The sequence below is a fragment of the Chiloscyllium plagiosum genome, chromosome 22, assembly GCF_004010195.1.
Source record: "Chiloscyllium plagiosum isolate BGI_BamShark_2017 chromosome 22, ASM401019v2, whole genome shotgun sequence".
In the NCBI taxonomy this organism is placed as follows: Eukaryota; Metazoa; Chordata; class Chondrichthyes; order Orectolobiformes; family Hemiscylliidae; genus Chiloscyllium; species Chiloscyllium plagiosum.
In genome coordinates, this window is record NC_057731.1 from 20063587 (window position 1) to 20083865 (window position 20279).

The following is a 20279-nucleotide window of genomic DNA, read 5'->3' on the forward strand; positions in this document are numbered from 1 at the left end:
GACACTCTGGCAGTAGGAAACATATTTCCACTGATGGGTGAGTGCCGAACCAGAGGACACAGCTTAAAAATACGGGGTAGACCATTTAGGACAGAGCTCAGGAGAAACTTCTTCACCCAGAGAGTGGTGGCTGTGTGGAATGCTCTGCCCCAGAGGGCAGTGGAGGCCCACTCTCTGGATTCATTTAAGAAGGAGTTGGATAGAGCTCTCAAGGATAGTGGAATCAAGGGTTATGGAGATAAGGCAGGAACAGGATACTGATTAGGAATGATCAGCCATGATCATATTGAATGGCGGTGCAGGCTCGAAAGGCTGAATGGCCTACTCCTGCACTTATTGTCTATTGTCTATTATCCCTGGTCACTATGGGCAACTTAGCATGGCCAATCCCCTAACCTGCACATCTTTGGACTGTGGGAGGAAACTGGAGCACCAGGATGAAACCCACCCAGACACGGAGAGAGAATGTGCAAACTCCACATAGACAGTTGCCTGAGGGTGGTATTGAACCCAGATCCCTGACACTGTGAGGCAGAAATGCTAACCACTGAGCCACTGTACCACCCAATTCCCATTTGGCAGAGATTGCTTGTCAGGTGAGAAAGAATTGCACCAATGCACGTAAGTGAGTAAAATTAATCAAATACAAAAAGTCTGATTCTATGGTAATATACTGCATTAGGCATTTGTAGATTTGCTTCACCTCTGAAGAAAATGACCAATAACCCAGCCCTAATGCAATTGGTTCTTAAAATCTTAGCCAAAAATAATAATGAAGTGTATTGTTCTATGGTTCTATTTGAGGGCACAGTGCAATCAAGGTTTCCAGCAGATTTTGACACAATGCATTTGGGAATGACTTCAAAGAATCTAAGAAATATAAGTTAAAAGCTTTATGTATAATATCAACGTATTAGCATCTATATATTAAATGCACCCAGCTATGGACATTTTCAAATGGATTAGTGACCATGTTTATAATGACCAGGGATTTGTTACAGATAATCTTGGGGGTGGTGGTGTGGGGAATAGATTTAAAGAAGTAGGAATCAAACCATTTCAGCTTGGACTGAGAAATTCATAGCCTATAAAATTGCAGCCAAGGAATGAGATCATTACACCATTTAAATTCTAAATACGTTGAAAGCAGATTACCAAGCAATTTGAATTTATACTGTTTAGACCATGTGGTTTTTCCAGAGTTGCAATCTCTGACCACAGAAGTTGATTGAGTCGTGCAACCAACTAAATTATAATTCAATAGTTACTTGTTACAACTTGAAAGTCAATTCGTATATACCTTTTGGGAAATAAATTATGAGTAAAAGGAAAATAAAAATAATCAGCATACAACATGTCATACAGTAATGTTACCAATAGAAGAGACAATAGCATTCATTGCATTCAACAAAAGTATTGAATTTAGCAACAAAGTATTCTTTACCTTGTGGTCCCCCATGCAAACATTTGGTCCAATGTTGTCATAGATAACTGACTTCTCATCATTTTCTGCCTGTAAAACAGAGATCACTTTCTTTAGAGACAGAGTGGCTATTCACAGCAAAGGTCTTTTTCACAATTGCTCTGCTGCAAAGACAAATATTTAGAAGCAGTGAGAAAGCAATCTACAAGAGTTTTAACAAACAAGTAGAGCTGGAAGGCCACCCCTGCAAGGATTTGTTAAAACTGTTCCGAATGTCAGTGAACTATTTGCTCCAGCAATTACAAATCAAAACCAACATACTGTACAGGGGTGGTGAAAGGTAGCAGACAGAAGACCATCATTCTCAAAGTAGCTGAATAAAGTTACTAAACAATAATTCTATCTTCAAGATGGTGTTTGTGCTATTACTATGTGACAGTTTCTAATATTGATGATTTTGTTGTTACTGGCATCTTTATTCATGATGGATTACACCATATAACAGCTTGATTATTTTACACTGGATGCAAGTACTCAGATAGTTGCCCACTATTGTTGAAAAACTGTATTAAGGACCATTAACACATAATCATTAAATACTTCGCATTAATCTGCACACAAAGCCACCAAGAATAAGCAGATGATGTAGTAATAAACATTGGTTATAAAAACATTTATGTCTTCATGTAGTTTAAGGCATCAATTTATTTCTACTGCAGTACCAGTCTTTAATTAGTAACCCATTGTGTATTTCAAAAGAAGTTGAATTTAAGACCAGTTCTGTTGGAGTAAGTCCTACTTATGGTGAATTTTTATTTTAAAGAGCCTTAATTTCTGTATTATTTGTGCATAAGCACAGTTATCTGATTATATCAATTGGGTTTTTGAGGTCAATGATTTTCCTGTCGTTCATTCTGCAGTGTTTTATTAACAGCTGCACTTGAAAGTTTCGATTCTTAGCATTTGTAACTTTGCATCACAATTATTTGATAGCCTAATTCCCTTAATTCTATTTTGTCCCATTAGTAGGAGAACAGGATTTCTGTTTTGTGCTGTGCCGTGTGAAAGGGCAGAGGAGTGGGTCAGGGTTAAATACACATTTATGTGGTGTCTCTAGGACTGCCATCAGCACTTTGCGTCCTCTGCACTGTTGCATGAGCTTCAACCTGATGAAGTTACTATGACAACCCTGAATAGGGCCCAGTGGAGGGTCTTCACTTTTTTTTAATAAGTTGCAAGAAGTTTTACTGTGTAATACTCCTGTCTCTGACAAGGCCAAATTCTGAATGACATTGAGAGAATTGCTTTGTGAAGAAAGAGTTTTGGGATTGGACAGCAAGTGTTTTTCGCAGACCTATGAATGCCTCGTGAAACTGATGACCAAACAAAAGAAAGTAAATGAAACCAATTGCTAAGCGTCTTAATATTAGGAATAGAGTGAGACACTCTTAAAGTTTACTGTTTTAAACTAACATTAGTTGAGACTCAAAAGGCCAGTTCTATATCTGATACAATGTATGGGAAATTTTCACTGATGTTTTTAGTCTAGATTGGGAAGAGGCAGTGAAGGCTTCTGCAAGGCTATCTGAATGGGAGGTCATCTGCTGCTGTGGGGATGGTCTGAATGGTTTTGGGTGAAGCAGAATCAGATTCCTATTGTGGCCTTATTCCTGATGTAATATTACGAGTAACCTTCTCCACGAGTTTGTCTCAGCTATTCTACGTAAGTTTATTTCCATTTGTTCAAAAATGTTTAAACATTTTTCGTTTGATAAAATAATTATGGATTTGCAAAGGGAACTATATGAACACAATTTGAATAGAGGGATCAGCAAAATGAATCAGCTAATCATGATCAATCTGTAATAATACACAAAATCAAGGTGAGACTTTGGTGGGGGGGGTCTCACTGCCAAGACAAAGCTGCCTCTTTATGCGAAAGCCCATGAATCAAATAGTGAGACCAGTGAGACCTTCCCCAGAGATCACGTGCCAGAGTCTGAAAGTCTCAAGAGCTGCCAGCCAATCAATCAGAGGCTGGTAATTCTGGAGCTCAGCTGAATAACAGACAGGCTCTTGAGTCCCAGGATCACAGAGTGGCACAGGCCACCGATAAATAATGGCAAGACAGGTTCCTTGGTGTGTGAATCATGGGACATAGGTACAGGAGGGTCAGCAGACTGTGCTGTAGCTTTCAGACTGTGTTCGATTAAAGGACACCACCACTGCTCCCAAACCACCTTCACAAACCTTAGCCACCAACCCCCTCTCCCCCTCAAGCCAGCTCCCGCCCTGGTTACACTATGTATGCCACACGGTGGCAGGTCTTTCTGCACCAATGGCAGGATGAGGCTGTTAGATGGCCATTAATCAGCGATGTGGCTGACTTTTAACTCTGATATGGTCTAACTTGTTACTCAGTTCAACTGAATTCTGGCAGAGGCAGAAAAATGGTCGGGTTCAGCTACACTACCATCCAGCCAGATTAAACAGCCTTCCCAGCTCCAAGCTCAGCACCACAGAAAACAGAGGATTCTGCCAATGACTCTTCAAAACTTTTCAAGCAGCTAAGGAACAAATGGCATCTATGGTTAAAGGTTTATGAAACTAACAACGGAGTGCACTGTACTTTTCATTAGTGACTGAGAGACAAGGTCATAAATTCACTTCTTACTGTCTAAATGGACTGGAAAATGGAGAAGCTCCCCTAAAAAAAGGCAAGCTATGTGGATATATATCCAGCACTTGGCACTTCATGCTCTAGTAGGAGTTCTTGAAGACATGCATCGATGTAGAAGAAGGTTGTAGTTGTTAATGAAAAGTCTCAAGAGAGCTGTCCAGAGCTCCATACCTGCGTGATGTGGATCTCTGAGAAACCAACTGATGGCAATCAGGCAGACAATCCCATGGTAGAATGATGATTGCTGTATAAATGTTGCGCATCTCTATCATTCAAGAAGGTGTCATCCATTTGAAGAGGTGGATGTGGGGTTTTGGTTTAAGGATGTGCCAGCCATGATTATGCACTCTAATGCTGAGCTAGACTTAGGTCAAGCATAGGAGAGGGATTTGAACTATAAAAACAAAGGCCCTCGCAATTGAGCCAAGTAGACACTTGAACTAATGGAAAAATAACAGACAAACTGACTGTTCTGAAGAAGGGTCACTACACCCAAAACATTATCTCTGCTCTCTCAGATGCTGCCAGACCTGCTGAATTTTTCCAGCAATATTTGTCTTCGACTTCCAGTACCTTCAGTTCTTTTTTTTGTTTAATGATTTTATTTAAGTTAGCTTAGAATAAAATCTTCACACTTTCCCTCTATCACTTTTCTTTGGAAAGCATGCACAAATATTAATCTCTTCTGAATTAGGTATACCACAGGGTAGACACAGTTGCAAGACCTGTGATACCTTGCATCTCAGAAGAGGACACACAAGCAAATCTACCCAATGTTTAACAACCACAAGATTTCTTCTTTGCTGTAAGTACAGGGTGTTGCCTCCTGGGGAGAATCTAGAACCGGGGCTATAGTTTAAAAATAAGGAGTCGTTGATGAGGAAATATTTTTTCTCTTAGAAGGTGTGGAGTCTTTCAAATTCCCTTCCTCAAAAGGCAGTGGATGCAAAATCTTTAAACATTTTTAAAGTAGAGGTGAATAGACTCTTGATTACCCAAGGGATGAAAGATTATTGGGGTACTCAGGAATGTAGAGCTGAGGTTAAATTCAGATCAGCTATGATCTTATTGAATGGCCGAATAGGTTCTCAGGGCTGAGTAACCGATTCATGTTCCTATTATCCCCCATTTAAAGCAGTCCTAATTGCACAATTTAGTTTCTTTGCGAAATTAGTAAATTAGAAATGTTCCCTAAATAATGCTTCCTCTATTCTAATTTTAGTGGGATTATTGAATGCGTTGAGCTTTTTTTAAAACAATATCAAACTGTTGCTTTGCCAATTCTTTCTTGTCACCTCTCTGCCTGGAATCTCCTGCTCACAGCTTTTCTCCCCAACCTTTCTGCTTTCTGCTCCATTCGGCCCAGCCCTTATAAAGGCCGCAGTCTATTGCAGTTTACAACTTTGGGAAGGGTCTTGTGGTGCAGTGGTACTTTGGGCCGGAACTTCCAGGCCCACCTACCCTGAGATATGTCATGACATATCTACAAAGGTTGATTAATAGAAGTATAACTGAAGCTTTGGGAGATACACCTGAGCAAGCAGCCAGATTAGAAAGTCCCATACTGACAATGTTACACTCCTCAAGTACTACATTTAAGCATCAGCCTACTCATTTGCTCAGCTCCTGCAGTCGGGCTGTAAGAAATACCTGCTGATTCAGAAATAAGAGAGCTACCATTGAGCCAAGAATACCTAAAAAACCCTCACTCTCCTTCACAAGTAAGTCAAAAGTGCTTACAACTTATTTTTATTAAGACCCTCTAAAAGTTATGTTGAAAGATACAAATCACTGTACAACAAAGATGCAAAATGCCATCCATATGAATGGCTAGACAAAATATATGACATTTGAAAGAATTTGGCAGGACGGATTTCTATTTGTCCTTCGTCAGTATCCTGGCCAGTCCCAATTAATGTGGTTCTGCACTAACAGTATGGACGAGAAATTGGTGAACACATGACAGAGCTGAAACAAGAGGCACAGCTGCCATGTGCACAGTTAGTTCAAGTTTCATTTTAATTCCACGGGTGAGCTGTCAGCGCCTGTCAAACCAACAGAGGCAGCTTGTTTGTGCTGAGGATTTTTAGTTTCAGTTGGCTACATTGTAGTATTAGTTCTCAGGTAGATCATTTGTGGGGAGGAGAACAGGAAGGGTTAAGTGGTGTGAGTAGCCAGTGGTACTCTAAAGTGCTAAGGAACTGGCTCCTAATAGCTTTATGTGAATTTATATTATTTTAAAATAATACAAACTAACCAACATTGTAAAAGACGTGCAAGCCCTCATTCTGTTCTGTTCAGTATAGCCCCATTCTTTGAAGTAATCAACTATTTTGTAGTTTTTTTCCATTTTAGCAATCAGATCAGAGGAATAGAATGGGCAACATGTTCATTGTCTCCATCCCAGTACAGCAAAGCACCATATTTTATTTCCAACATTGTACACTTTCAAAATTTACTATTGTACTGTCAGCTTGGAGTAGAAACCTGTTTGCACTGCATTCCATGGTGAAGTTAGCATCACAGTATTTAAAAGAAAAATGGTCTCTTCATCCATCAGTTATTCATTGAAAGTAGAGAGGAGGGACAAAGATTGTTGGAATAAAAGTATCAATTTATTGTTATTCAGCATTTTTGTCAATGGTTCATTCTCTCACTTTATTTTACAGAGGCATAAACATAACTTGGTTCAGTCCATACGACAGGGGAAAGGTCAGGATCAAGCTAAGGCTATACTCCCACCTATTAGCAAGTTAAACAAATCAATATTCTGTTCAGTTATGGAAATAACGGAATCGCCCATGATATTTTGTGAGGCTTGAAGCTGTGTAAATAGAAAAGGACAGTAAATAGCAAGTATAAGCTCTGTGCATCACGCTTCAATTAAACGTCATCCAAGTCTACAGTTTCTGCAGCCAGCTTTAATGTTCATTCATGCCCTACAAATCCACAGCTTCCAACTTCAATTCAGCCACCTGCTCTCATTATAGTGTCTGTCCTTCTTCAGTTGTAAATTAAGTAGAGGATCATCTTAAGATCAATTCAATTGTGTAAAACTCTCAGGATCAAATTTTATTTGTGAGATGTACCTTATATAAAAAAACGACTGGTACTTCACCCACCCATTTTTGGCTCCACTGCAAACTGAGTTGAGCATAAAGCATTAAGGGAGCCTGTATCCATTCAGTCACCCACAACTAACAGGGAATGCATGGAGACAAGCAGCTGCCATGGAAGCAATGGATTCAAACAGGAAAACTGGGTTTGAATTAGGTCTCATCTATGAAAGGATTTGCGAAAAAAAAAGGTTCTTGTGAATCTGTTACTCCATGCTTGTGATGTACAGTCAAATGGACATCACAGAAAATTAAATAAAGTCACAACATAAAACACAAGAAATCAACAATCTTCTAATTAGTTTTGAATGCAATGAGCTGCTTTAAGGTCACACACATTATTATAAAGCACTATTCCCTACAATCAAAATGTAACCTTTTATATATATGCATGGACACTTTCAATATTCTAGAATCATCATGTAGTCATAGCAGGAAGTTCAAGTGCATTCATCAAATTCAAGATGATAATTTTCAAAAGCAGTTTAAAATTGTAGATTTTCGGCTGCATAATCTTAAGACAGATAAACAAATTACAGCAGCACACAAGCAGAAACAAACCTACACTTCACTGAGCATTCATTATCACATGCTATCAAGCAGTTATGCAGCTCCGTAGCAGTGGCCAACCTTTGGTGTGTTAGGGCGCAGAAAGCATAAAATAACATGATGGTGAGTTAACGGACCATGGTATGATAGATGATGTTGCACAGCGGCTGTTTACAGCTCCATGTCTGTACAATCTGTAACGCCTAGTGCATTGTGCTCAACATGCCGTTTGCTAATATGAGACGATTCACACATTAGCTAGGCCACCATCTCCAGTATTCTAAAGTGAGCTCTCTATCTGTATGATTATGTATCTGAGCAATCACAAGAGGCAATAAAGTAAATGTGAAAAGTGATACAATCTAATTATAATGCAAAATCATTTTACGGATCAGATGCTTTATTTTTTATTCTGAATCGGGAAAGATCAATGAAGGGGAAGAGAGAGAGACAGTTTACTACTGCAGCAGTATTAAAGTGATTAAAATGAACAGCAGAAACCAGTCAAAAGGCAATACAGTTCAATTAGCTAAGAAGTACATAGACTAAAAGCGATAGTTACTGAACGATAAAAACCCTGAAAACTTGCAGTTGCTAATCTTTTATAAAGTAACTGATCAGCTTGATGTCTACATAAACTGTGCTATTGTTTATAACTGACTGAAGTTAGATAATTCAAGATAATTCAACATATCAAGCAGTAATAGAGTTTAGAAGCCAACTTGCATAAACCCTGAATGCTACATTGTCATGAACAAAACCAGGATATCAAAAATTAAAATGGATCAAGTAATTCAGCAATCAGCTCTGATTTGCAATATTGCAGTATATGCACTTATATTTCACACAATGCTATTTTTAGATAACAAAAGCAGTTTTGATTTCAATCTTCAACAGAAATCACCATTCAATGAGTCATGTGAGAACCGGTTAGGTACTAAACATGTGTCTATTCCATGCTCTGAATACACATTGAAGTCCATAGACTACTGCTACTATTCTGTCAGAAGCAGTTCAAAACAGAAAGAAAAATGAGGGAAAATCAATGTCAATAATTTTAATCAGAACTGAAAAAAATCCAGAACTAAGCTACTGGTATCTTAAGAAGAGCAATGCAAAATGTGAAATTTTCATGAAGATTCATCTTTCTATGAATACAAATCAAGCTAACATTTAGTTCTTATCTAGATATGTAAGGAGGAGTTAAGCTTTCATAATACTGTGATTATGATATAGTTAAGGTTACTTGAAGTACAGATGGTATAAAGCTAATGCACATGAAACGTTGCATCAAGTAGACAGCTTATTTTTGCTATAATGATTAGGGCCTCTGACTGAATTTGCCTGGTCAAGGAAACAAGGTGATGGTAATACTGCTGGGGAGTGAGCGACATTAAGAAAGGCAGAGACAGAACCAGACTGACAGAGTCATACATGCAAAGAGATAAAGAATTGGATTTAGGGAAAATGCCTATTTTGAGATTATTTCACTTGATGGCCACTATTAAAACCAAGCTTAGAAATAGTTTACTGCTTATAGCAAGGATGTGTGGATAATTAAATAACTTTGTAATTAAATATTTGATTTTTTTTTAAATGGCCTTGATATAATCAGAGACCTTTGTTCTTTATATGTTCAATGAAATGATGAATATCATTTGCTGCACACAGTTATGTATGTATAAAAAAAGATATGCTGTCTGATTTTCTCTTCATCCCTGAACTTATTGTGCAAAGGTTCTGAACTTGCTATCTAGTGAATTCTTGCTCCAACAGAGGACAAAGTTACGGTAGATAATATTTTTATGCATTGACTTTACTCAGAAACAAACATTTTTATGCAAAATTACAGCACACGGGTCATAGCTCAGACTTCTTGTATTGTGTACAAATTCATAGGATTTATTGTGGGTGCTAACGTCGCACCAAAATGCCTGCTTCCTAATCACCTGACGATGAAACATTGTCTCAGAGAAGTCCTGTGAATGGACAGGTAATATAAATTGGAAATTAAAGTTTTAAGGGATACTAATCAATAAATTAAAGTCTTTGTATGCAGTTTTCCCTTCCTGATGGTTGTGAGAAAAGCAGCCAAAAGGGGAAATAATTCAGCAAGTTGGCCCGAGACAGACATTTCACCCTTTTTTCTACTTTACTAATTTAAAACTTAGCAAGAACATCCATTGTGGATGTTCTTGAGTAACCTGCAATGAAGGCACCTAAGTGGTTAATTAACAGCCATTTAAAGGCCTTGGTTCACCCCCTTCCTTGTTATTTACCTTCTTGGCAGGTGAAAAAAGTAGCTGGTTTCCCAAATGGGTAACCAGATTAACCTGCTGCTGTGTTGGTGGGTGTGCTTCATTTATGCCAATCTTGGGCAATTAGAAACATGGATGGTTGCAAAACCACACCCCCATGTCTTTTAAACTGAACCCCATACCCTCCCTCGATTCTCCTCTCCTCACAATCCTCACACCATGAGAAGCAGAAGAAAAGTACGTATCTACTCAGGTTTGGATCCCCTCAAGCATAGACCTCAACTGATGATCTTAAAGAACCAGAAGATACAAACCTCTGATTGGACAGGAGCTTCTGGTGAGCCAGGATGTCACAGTTGAAGCCTGACAATAGACCGAGAAACTCAGTGGTCAGCCCTTAGCAAGCTGAATGGCATCTGATCTGGTGAGCTTTCTCAACAGTAGGGTGGCCAATTAGTTGACACCTAATCTACCTGCAGCACACTTAGTCTAAAGAAGGAAAAAATACTGCCTTAGCCTTCATGGTTATTGTACATCAGTGTGCTGAGTGCAGTTTTTTTTTACCAGAAGCTGGTTGTCATGACGAGTATAGTTTTCCAATTGTACAGTCTAGTGAGATGGCCATATATTGCTGCTTAAGTTATGAAAAGATGGTGCAGTGACAAATTGTACAAGAGAAGCAACAGTTGCTAGTAGAATGAAAGGAAACCAAATGCTGAATATGAATTAATCATGCATAGCAAAAAATAAATTATCTTTTTCCTGTTTCTACCCTTATTGCCAGCTATATGATTTCTCTGAAGCCTAAAAGTTTTAAGTAAGTATAGGGTAGTTGATACCTGATGAACTTTCCACTGCATATTTTTCCACCTCCAGGTGGTAAAGAAGAGAAAGTTTTACATAATTTTAATTAAACAATTCCTGATTCCCATTCATTAGTACTTTCCAGTTAGTTAATTTTATTTTGAACCTTGAGGAGTTTGACATTTAAACAATTTCATATCAGTTCTGTAGAGATTCTCCAGTGTGGAATGCACATTATGATTAAGACAGGATAAAAATAGGTATTGAACTTTAATCTGCAAGTTTTTCATGTCGGGGCAGTATGGCACGAGCGAAAGTGAGGACTTCAGATGCTGGAGATTATTGTGGTGATGGAAAGGTGTAGCAGGTCAGGCAGCATCCGAGGAGCAGGAGAATCGACGTTTCGGGCAAAGCCCCTTCATCAGGAATGGCATGTGAACTGTTTTGACTAAATATTCATTCTTACATTTACTTTAGTTTAAAGGAACAAAATTGTGCATGAACAACTTACCTTATAAATAAGGTCCCGTGCTGAATGAGACAAAAGGATACGATCACACCATGAGGGGCACCTTGTATTCATGTACTGCTTTCCCTGATTTGAGTCCTCACTGTATGGATAACTGTAAAAGAGAAGTCAGAGTAAGCAATCCTTTCTTTAACCAGGAAGTATCATAAGATATATGTTTGTTACCACTAGACTTGACTGCTCCCAGCCAAACTCTTACATTCTATATTTTGTAAACTTGTGGTCACCCAGACCGTTTCTTTATGCACCAGCTTGCAACAAAGTTTCATTAACCCATCACATGGATATGCATTGGTTTCCAGTTACATGACACTTAGAGTCATAGAGATGTACAGTACAGAAAATATCCTTTGGTCCAACTCGTTCATGACAACCAGGTACCCTAAATTAATCTAGTCTCATTTGCCAGCACTTGGCCCATATCCCTCTTAACCCTTCCTATTCATATATCCATCCAGATGCCTTTTAAATGTTGTAATTATCTCCACCACGTCCTCTGGCAGCTCATTCCATATACACACCACCCTCTGAATTAAAAAAATACCCCTCAGGTTCTTGTGAAATCTTTCCCCACTCACCTTAAACTTATGCCTCTAGTTTTGGACTCTCCTACTTGGGAAAAAGACCTTGGCTATTTTCCCTATCCATGCTTCTCATGATTTTATAAACCTCTATAAGGTTACTCTACAGCATCCTACACTCCAGGGAAAAAAAGCCCCAGCCTATTCAGCCTCTCCCTGTAGCTCAAACTCTCTAGTCTCTGCAACATCCTTATAAATCTTTTCTACATTCTCTCAAGTTTAAAAACATCCAATGGCAACCAGAATTGTACACTGTATTCTAAATGTGGACTCACCAATGTCCTATACAGCCACATGACATCCAATTCCTATATTTAATATACTGATCAATGAAGGCAAGCATGCCAAATGCCTTCACCAATTTGTCCACCTGTAACTCCACTTTCAAGGAACTACCTTGAAGCCGCACCTCTTAATTTTAAAATTCTCATCTTCGATTCCAAACCTTTTGGTGCTCTTGCATCTTCCCATCTCTATCATCTTTTCCAGCCTAACAACTCTCTAAGTTATCTGCACTTGACTGACATTGGCCTCTTGAATGTCCCTGATTGTAACTCTACCATGCTTTCAGCTGCCAATATTCTGGAATTCCCTCCCTAAACCTCTGCAGTTCTCTTCTTCAGTTCCCTTCTCTAAGGTGCTCCTTACAACTTACCTCATCAACATCGTCATTAGTAGCTTCTTAATTAATTTGATAACAGTCCTGTGAAGCACCTTAGCATGCATTACTACATTTAAGGTATGATATATATGTATGATGAATTTTGCTGAGACCGCAAGGGGGTAAAATGGCACAGGAAGATGTGTTGTATACCTGACCAGGAGTGACAAAGTGCTACCATTAACATTTCCATTAGTATGGCTGGATGTTGTTGAATTTGGCTTTGGTATGCTAACCATTGGCCAGCTTTGGTTGGGGTAGTTTGCTGACTATTAACTGAATTTCTCTGAGAAGAGGGTCTTACCTTACAGGTTTATTGCATGATGGAAATTAGGCACAAGCTACATTCATGATAACAGTGTTACTAAGATTATAAGGAAAAAGTGAGGACTGTAGATGCTGGAGACCAGAGTCCAAATGTGTACCCCTGGAAAAGCACAGCAGATCAGGCAGTATCCAAGGAGCAGGAGAGTCATGTTTCAAGCATAGGCTGTTCATCAGGCCGATGCCCGAATGGCTGATGCCCGAAACATCGATTCTCCTGCTCCTCGGATGCTGCCTGACCTGTTGTACCTTTCCAGCGCCATACTTCACTAAGATTATAAAGAAACCTGTGGATATAAGTCTACACTCCATGAGATCCTAAGATGCTTTGCCTTATTCCCACCCAAGCCCATAGGTCATAATCAAATTGAGTGAAGCTTAATACAATCTCCAACATTAATCCTTACAGAACTAATATGGTATACATCTTCCTCTAAGCTTTTCCCCCTTTGTTTTTACATCCATGTATCCATGTTTATGATTACATTTATCACTACTCCATCCTCCCTAGCTTTTCCTAGGGCTCCTTGATGCCATACTCAATTGAATGTAGTATTGGTGTCACAGCTATCACTCTCACCTCGGGAATTCAGCTTTTTTGTCCTTTTTTGAACCAAGGCTGTAATGATGTCAGGAGCTGAGTGGCCCTGGCAGAACCCAAACTGGGCATCACTGAACAGGTTATTGCTGAGTAGGAGCTGCTTGATAGACACCTTCCATCACTTTACTGATGATTGAATGTAGACTGATGGGATGGTAATTGACAGGCTTGGATTTGCCACACTTTTTTATGTACAGGACGTACCTGGGCAAATTTCTACATTGTTGGGTAGATGCCAGTATTGTAACTGTTATTGGAACAGCTTGGTTAAGTTCTGAAGCACAAGTCTTTAGTACTATTGCTGGAATGTTTCCCAGACCCATATCCTTTGAAGTGTCCAGTGCATCTAACTATTTCTTGATATCACGTGGAGTGAATTGAATTGGCTGAAGACAGGCATTTGTTATACTGGAGACCACTGGAGGAGGGCAAGGTGGATCATCCACTCGGCTGGGGATGCTTCAGCCTTATCTTTTGCACTGATGTCCTGGCTTTTCCATCATTGAGGATGGGATATCTATGAAGCTCCCTCCTCCAGTGAGTTGTTTAATTGTCCACCATCATTCAGCAGGGATGAAGCAGGGCTGCAGAGGTTAGATATAAACCATTGGTTGTGGGATTGCTTAGCTCAGTCCATCACATGCTGCTTAAGCTGTTTGATAAGCTTAAGCTGTTCGGTGGGCGGCACGGTGGCACAGTGGTTAGCACTGCTGCCTCGCAGCGCCAGAGATCCGGGTTCAATTCCCGACTCAGGCGACTGACTGTGTGGAGTTTGCACGTTCTCCCCGTGTCTGCGTGGGTTTCCTCCGGGGGCTCCGGTTTCCTCCCACAGTCCAAAGATGTGCAAGTCAGGTGAATTGGCCATGCTAAATTGCCCGTAGTGTTAGGTAAAGGGGTAAATGTAGGGGTATGGGTGGGTTACGCTTCGGCGGGTCGGTGTGGACTTGTTGGGCCGAAGGGCCTGTTTCCACACTGTAAGTAATCTAATCTAATCTATAGTTTGGTCCTGTTTGGTAGTTTTACCAAGTTGACACCTCATGTTAAGCTATGCCTCATGCTGTTCCCAGTATGCCCTCCTCCACCCTCTATTGAATCAGAGTTGACCCCCTGACTTGATGGTAATGATTAAATGCAGGATATGCCAGACCACGAGATTGCAGATTGTGCTGGAGTCCAATTCTGGTGAAGTTGATGCCCCACTGTACCTCATGGATGCCCAGTCTTAAGTTGCTAGATCTGTTTGAAGTCTGTCCCATTTAGCTCGGAGATAGTGCCACACAACATGATGAAGAATATTCTCAATATGAAGGTGGGACTTGTCTCCACAAGACAAAACTGATTCATTTTATTTATAGGGAAACAGGGAAGGAGTTTGATGAATGCACTCCCCCCCCCCCCACCCCCCACCCCCCACCGCCGCCGCTTCTGCTTGCTCTCCCTGCACCAGCAGCACTTCATTCTCCTTTCACCTGAGCAGCCAACTCGTCTTCATGCTAGAGTGAACTTGCTGGGGTCATCTGTGATGGTTAAAGATTGTGCTGCTTGATGTTCATTACAAGTTAGTAATGCTGTGAAAGGGGTTCAAAACACAAAGAAATGGTCTGAGTAGCCAAAAGCAGCTCTCTGATAGGAATCAAAACGTCGCTCTGAAGCTTTCCAGCATATTGTACTGAGACCAGTGGGGCTTCAATTGAATATTGTTGAAAATGGCTTCTTTCAATTTGAATGAGAAACTGGAAACAGTAAAGTCAGTGGTAATGCCATTTTCTGAGAGTTCCAAAAGCCAGAATAAAATCTCTCATATCTATTTACTCCTTTAACTCCTGCCTGTTTCCGGTAGGAGCAATATCACTGTCTAAAGTGGTGCCAGCTCAAACAATACATTGGGTGGGTCTTGGATACTAGTTTGAAACAAAAAATTAATGACTACCACCCAGACATACTTAATATATCAGACGAAAATATTTATCTTTACTACTGGCATCATGGCAATGATATCTAAACTTTATATATAATGAAAATTGTCATGAATTGCATTATAAATGGTGAAGATTAACAAATATCGTGCTTATTTCTTAAGGGCAAAGTTGGCCTTCATTATTTTAAACAAAAATAAAATAAAGACAAACAAGAGATACTTTTCATAATGAGAGGCCAGTTGAACCTTAGATAATGGCCTCAGCACCAGCAGAACTGAATCATTTCAGCTCCTTTGCTTGTTGTCTGTTCAGTGACAATGGAGTCCTGCACATGTGTTCTGGCATGTATGATCAAGAGCTCCACCCACTGGTTTCCAGATGTTACTTAACATTTTAAATGTTACAAACATGACAGGAGTACAGCATCTCCTCTAACGTGAAAATGATTCAAAGTTAAACTCAGCAAGTTTTTAAACTTTGTGGAAATCTTTTAAACTCAGCTTCACATAAGTTCCACCTATTCTGACTCCTGAATATTGCTTTGCTTCAATGTGGGTCCAAAATTGCCTTGATAAAATGTTAAACAATAGCCTAATCAACCCAGAAGGTGCCTAACTTGTCAGCTAGCACAGCTTGGATAACAGCAAAGGGATTTATACTTAAAAAGATTGTCAAAATATCCAAAATCTAAGCCAACTAATGGAAAATGCATAAAAAGAACCTAAGAGGAGGAAGGAAGAGAGCTACAGACAAAGTACTGAGAATAGAACAAAAGGATTGCATTTATATAGCATCTTTCCCAAGCTCAGGATGTTTTAAGGTGCTTTACAGTCAATTATATACTTTTGATATATGGTCACTGTGATTTCCTACATTACCATATTGTTTGCATTTCAAAACTAAGCACTTTGCAATGTTGTGAGATCATGAAAGATGCTCTAAATATGCAAGTCTTCCTGTATCAGTTGAGAGTGAAGATTTTAGGTAATAATTATCATCTCATCTTGTATAAAAAGTTCGTTCAGTAATTGCATTCACTACAAAGATACACGTGAATCCAGGGGAAGCAATCACAATTCACTTGGAGACCTTCATCTAACCCCTCAGGCGGATATAAATATTACATTACAAAGAAAATCAGAAGAGTTTATTACAGTGTTCTGGAAAATATTTATCAACGTTCAACATCAGTAAAAAGATAGATGCATCCTGATAAGCATTTGGGGAATGTTGGTCAAGATCACATTGCTGTTTTTGCACCATAATTAACCACAAATTGACTGCTGTATCTATTACAATGACCACAAAAAAGGTGTTTTAAAAGCTGTATTATAGTTGTGATTACACCATATAAATGCAAGAGTCTAGACTAGAGTGGTGCTGGAAAAGCACAGCAGGTCAGGCAACATCAGAGGAGCAGGAAAATCGGCATTTCAGGCAAAAGCCCTTCATCAGGAATCTCCTGATGAAGGGCTTTTGCCTGAAATGCCGATTTTCCTGCTCCTCGGATGCTGCCTGACCTGCTGTGCTTTTCCAGCACCACTCTAATCTAGACTGTGGTTTCCAGTATCTGCAGTCCTTGTTTTTACCATATAAATGCAAGTCTATTGTTATGTTGCTATATTCTTCATAAGGAGCCAGGACTTAATTATCACATGAATATATATCCTCAATGTCCTAATGACACATGCAGGAGCAGGAGTAGGCTACTCGGCCCATTGAGCCTGCCCTATAATTCTAGATCATGAACGACCATCTCCTCAATGCGTTTTCCTCCACTATTTCCCTCACCCAAAATGTCATTAAGCCTGACACCTACTAATTTCATTCTTAACCCTGCTCAATGGCTGAACTTCCACAGTCTTCTGGGATAGAGGATTCCAAAGATTCACTGTCCTTTGAATAAAGGAAATTGCTCATCATCTCAAACGTTAAGGCCTGCCCAGTATCCTGAGATTATATTTTCTAGTTCACCAATTCTTCATTGCTCTGAAAGAATTTTCTGAGTTTCAATGGAATCTTCTGTCATTCTTCAAAATTCTAGAGAATAAAGACCCAGTTACCTCATAAGACAATTCTGAAATCCCAGCAATGAGGTGCTGAACAATAATGTATCAGTCCACCATCCACATGGGGAGTTAAAAGAAATACTTTCACTGGAGCTCCAGCAGTTTGAGTCTAGAGTGTGATTATTTCTGACTTATATTAAATTTGTCTTTTCAATCTAAACTCCAGAGGACTGTGCTTACATTGCAGTTCAGGATCTGTAATTTGAGTATGAAAATCCAGTTACTGGAAGATTGGTTTTAAATCATCTATTGTGATATGTAATTAAATCATTAGAGAAAAACTATATGTTCACACTAGCACTAGTGTTGCAGGGAATCAGAAACTGCTTACGTTAATAATACTGAAATTTGCACGTGAGTACATTGTAAGATGGAAACTCCACACGAACCGAACACTGACTTTTAACCTTTTACCAATCCCAAAATATTGTAACGATACAGATGATTATTTGAAACTAATAATATATCTTCTAATTTGGTTGTAAGAACATCAAACACAAAACTAATTTCAAACTAAACATCACACCTAAATGCTCAAAGGCTGATTGGTCCTCGAATCATCAAGTAGATATAACATTTTAAAATGACATTTTTTTTGCTGTTGTTAATAAAACTAATCTTTTTCAATTATATTTTGATAATTCTGTCTTAAAAATGACCAAAATCTCTCTCAGATACGAACCTACCTCACTTGTTTTACTGAATAAACTAAGATGCTGTGTAGCTCATTTATATAAAAAAATCAGTATGGTAAACACAGGACTGCAAACATTGCAGTTAAAATACAATGTGTTAAACAGCTGCTACTTGCAAATGTTACAATAACACCATGGTGACCAAGCTAACAATGGGGTCAAAGGTTTCAGAAGAAAATGGGGTCAATCAGGCAATCCATGGGCTGCAGTAGCAAAGGACAAGAAGTGTAAATATTACTTGAGTCATAGCACCGCATATCAGATCAAAATCACATAGAAGGTTTTGCGACAAAGCAGACTCAAATCTCAGACCTTTCCATGATGTTAACTGAAAATCACAATCAAGGCTTGAAAAAGCTAAATTTAATTCTTAAAAATTTGCCACTGTACTCTGAGTTTCCATTTGTGGGGAGGACCGAAATAAATACTAGTTTCTGATTAACAACTTTCAATGATCCTATCTGATGAGTAAGTCTGAGCTCCACAAATTTGCTAAGACAAACTAAAACAGGTCAGGTCTCAAATGAGGAGCTTCAAGCAAGACTCAATTGACTACAATGTAAACTACCCTCTGATGTCCTGCTACATTGTGAACATCGTGTATGTCCCAGCAGATTACATGGCAACCTAATACAATGCCAAACATAAGGCGGTCACTACTGATTAATTTCTCTAGATTAGTTCTCCTGCATGCTTATCAGAATACAAACTCCAGTATAGGGTGTGTGCCATGCAAAAACAACACTTTTAAACAATGTCACTTTACAACCTTCCAGAATCAATACTGTAATTAATGAATTGCTTGACAATGTAACAATTACTTACATGTTTAACCTTCTTCAAGAAGCCTTCATTCACAATTTGTGTTCTGCTCATTGATCGTTATTTACTGATACTCCTGGATTAAAATCTGAGTTTTGTTTTATTGCTAATCACTGGGACTGTCAAGGGACAGAGTGACTCTTACTTTCAGACTGAAGTGATCAGGTGAGGGGGATCGAAATCTCAAAGTAAACAGGACTCGCAGCGAATTCCCAGGCTAAGTTAGGCATCCTTTTATACAGTCTTTTGGCATGAATAACAGACATGATTCATCCTGACAAAGTTCTATTGAGAGGGGTTTGGCCTAGTGAGTAACCAAAATTGCATGATGGGTTACATTCAAATTGGCCAAGATGCCACATTTCCTAGGTAAACAACTGATTCTGAACACTGTTAGAAATGTAATGTGGTGCACTGGATAAAATGCAAGTGGGTGTCAAATAAAAAATGTCACTAACATAGTAGGAAACTAAAGAAGGACAAAAGCAGATCTTCCAGAGTCCTGCTCAGGGCACATGTTGACTGAGCTTATTTCTGCAAACAGTTAGCATACAAAATAAGTTTTAAAAAAGAAAATATTCCTGAACAAAAACGCAATCCTAAACAAAGTTCTTTTTTTCTCTTGAGGCCTAACAGAGGTATTTAAATTATCAATTATAAAAATATGCTTCCACTTGTGGGCAGACCAAATCTAGGGGTCATAAATTAGATAGTTTCCAACAAATCAATAACAAATTTAAGGAGAAACTCAAAGAATGGTTGGAATGTGGAATCTGCTACCACAAGGTGTGGTCGAGGTAAATGCATTTAAGGCAGAAGTTGAAAAACACATGAGGGAAAAAGGAAGAGATTGTTGTGCAAATAGGATTAGATGAAGGGGGTGGATAAAGGCTCATTTGGAGCATATATACTAGTGATAGGACCATTTGTTTCTATTTGCTTTCATGTGTGTTCAAGTGATCAGTCCACTGTTGTTCCTCTATGCCTTGCAGTCCTGCACTTTCCTCTTCAGTAATCAACAATGTCATAAGGAAAAGCATATATTCGATGTTTCCCTTTGCCTTCCTCATGTGTACCTATGGCAATATACACTCTGCCTGAATGATCCTCAACCTATGAGAAGCTGTTATGCTTTAAGGGTCTAGCTTCTCCACCATCACTACTGAAAATTCATTGGTTCCACCATTAACCATGGCTCATAATCCTGGGAATGGAACTCAGATGTGGAGCTGGGGCAGTGCACAAATT

The 20279-nt window shown here is 39.1% G+C and overlaps 1 protein-coding gene across 2 annotated transcripts in view; it reads right to left on the reverse strand.

The window, feature by feature from the left end:
- LOC122561115 (inositol polyphosphate-5-phosphatase A) overlaps positions 1-20279 on the reverse strand; it is a 496456-nt gene that overhangs the window by 13573 nt on the left and 462604 nt on the right. For both annotated transcript variants that reach the window (XM_043712554.1, XM_043712555.1), the window contains exons 13-14: positions 11342-11453; positions 1445-1513 (exon numbers count right to left, since the gene is read on the reverse strand). In XM_043712554.1, the coding sequence (XP_043568489.1) occupies positions 1445-1513; positions 11342-11453 (181 nt within the window). The remainder of the gene's footprint in view (positions 1-1444; positions 1514-11341; positions 11454-20279) is intronic.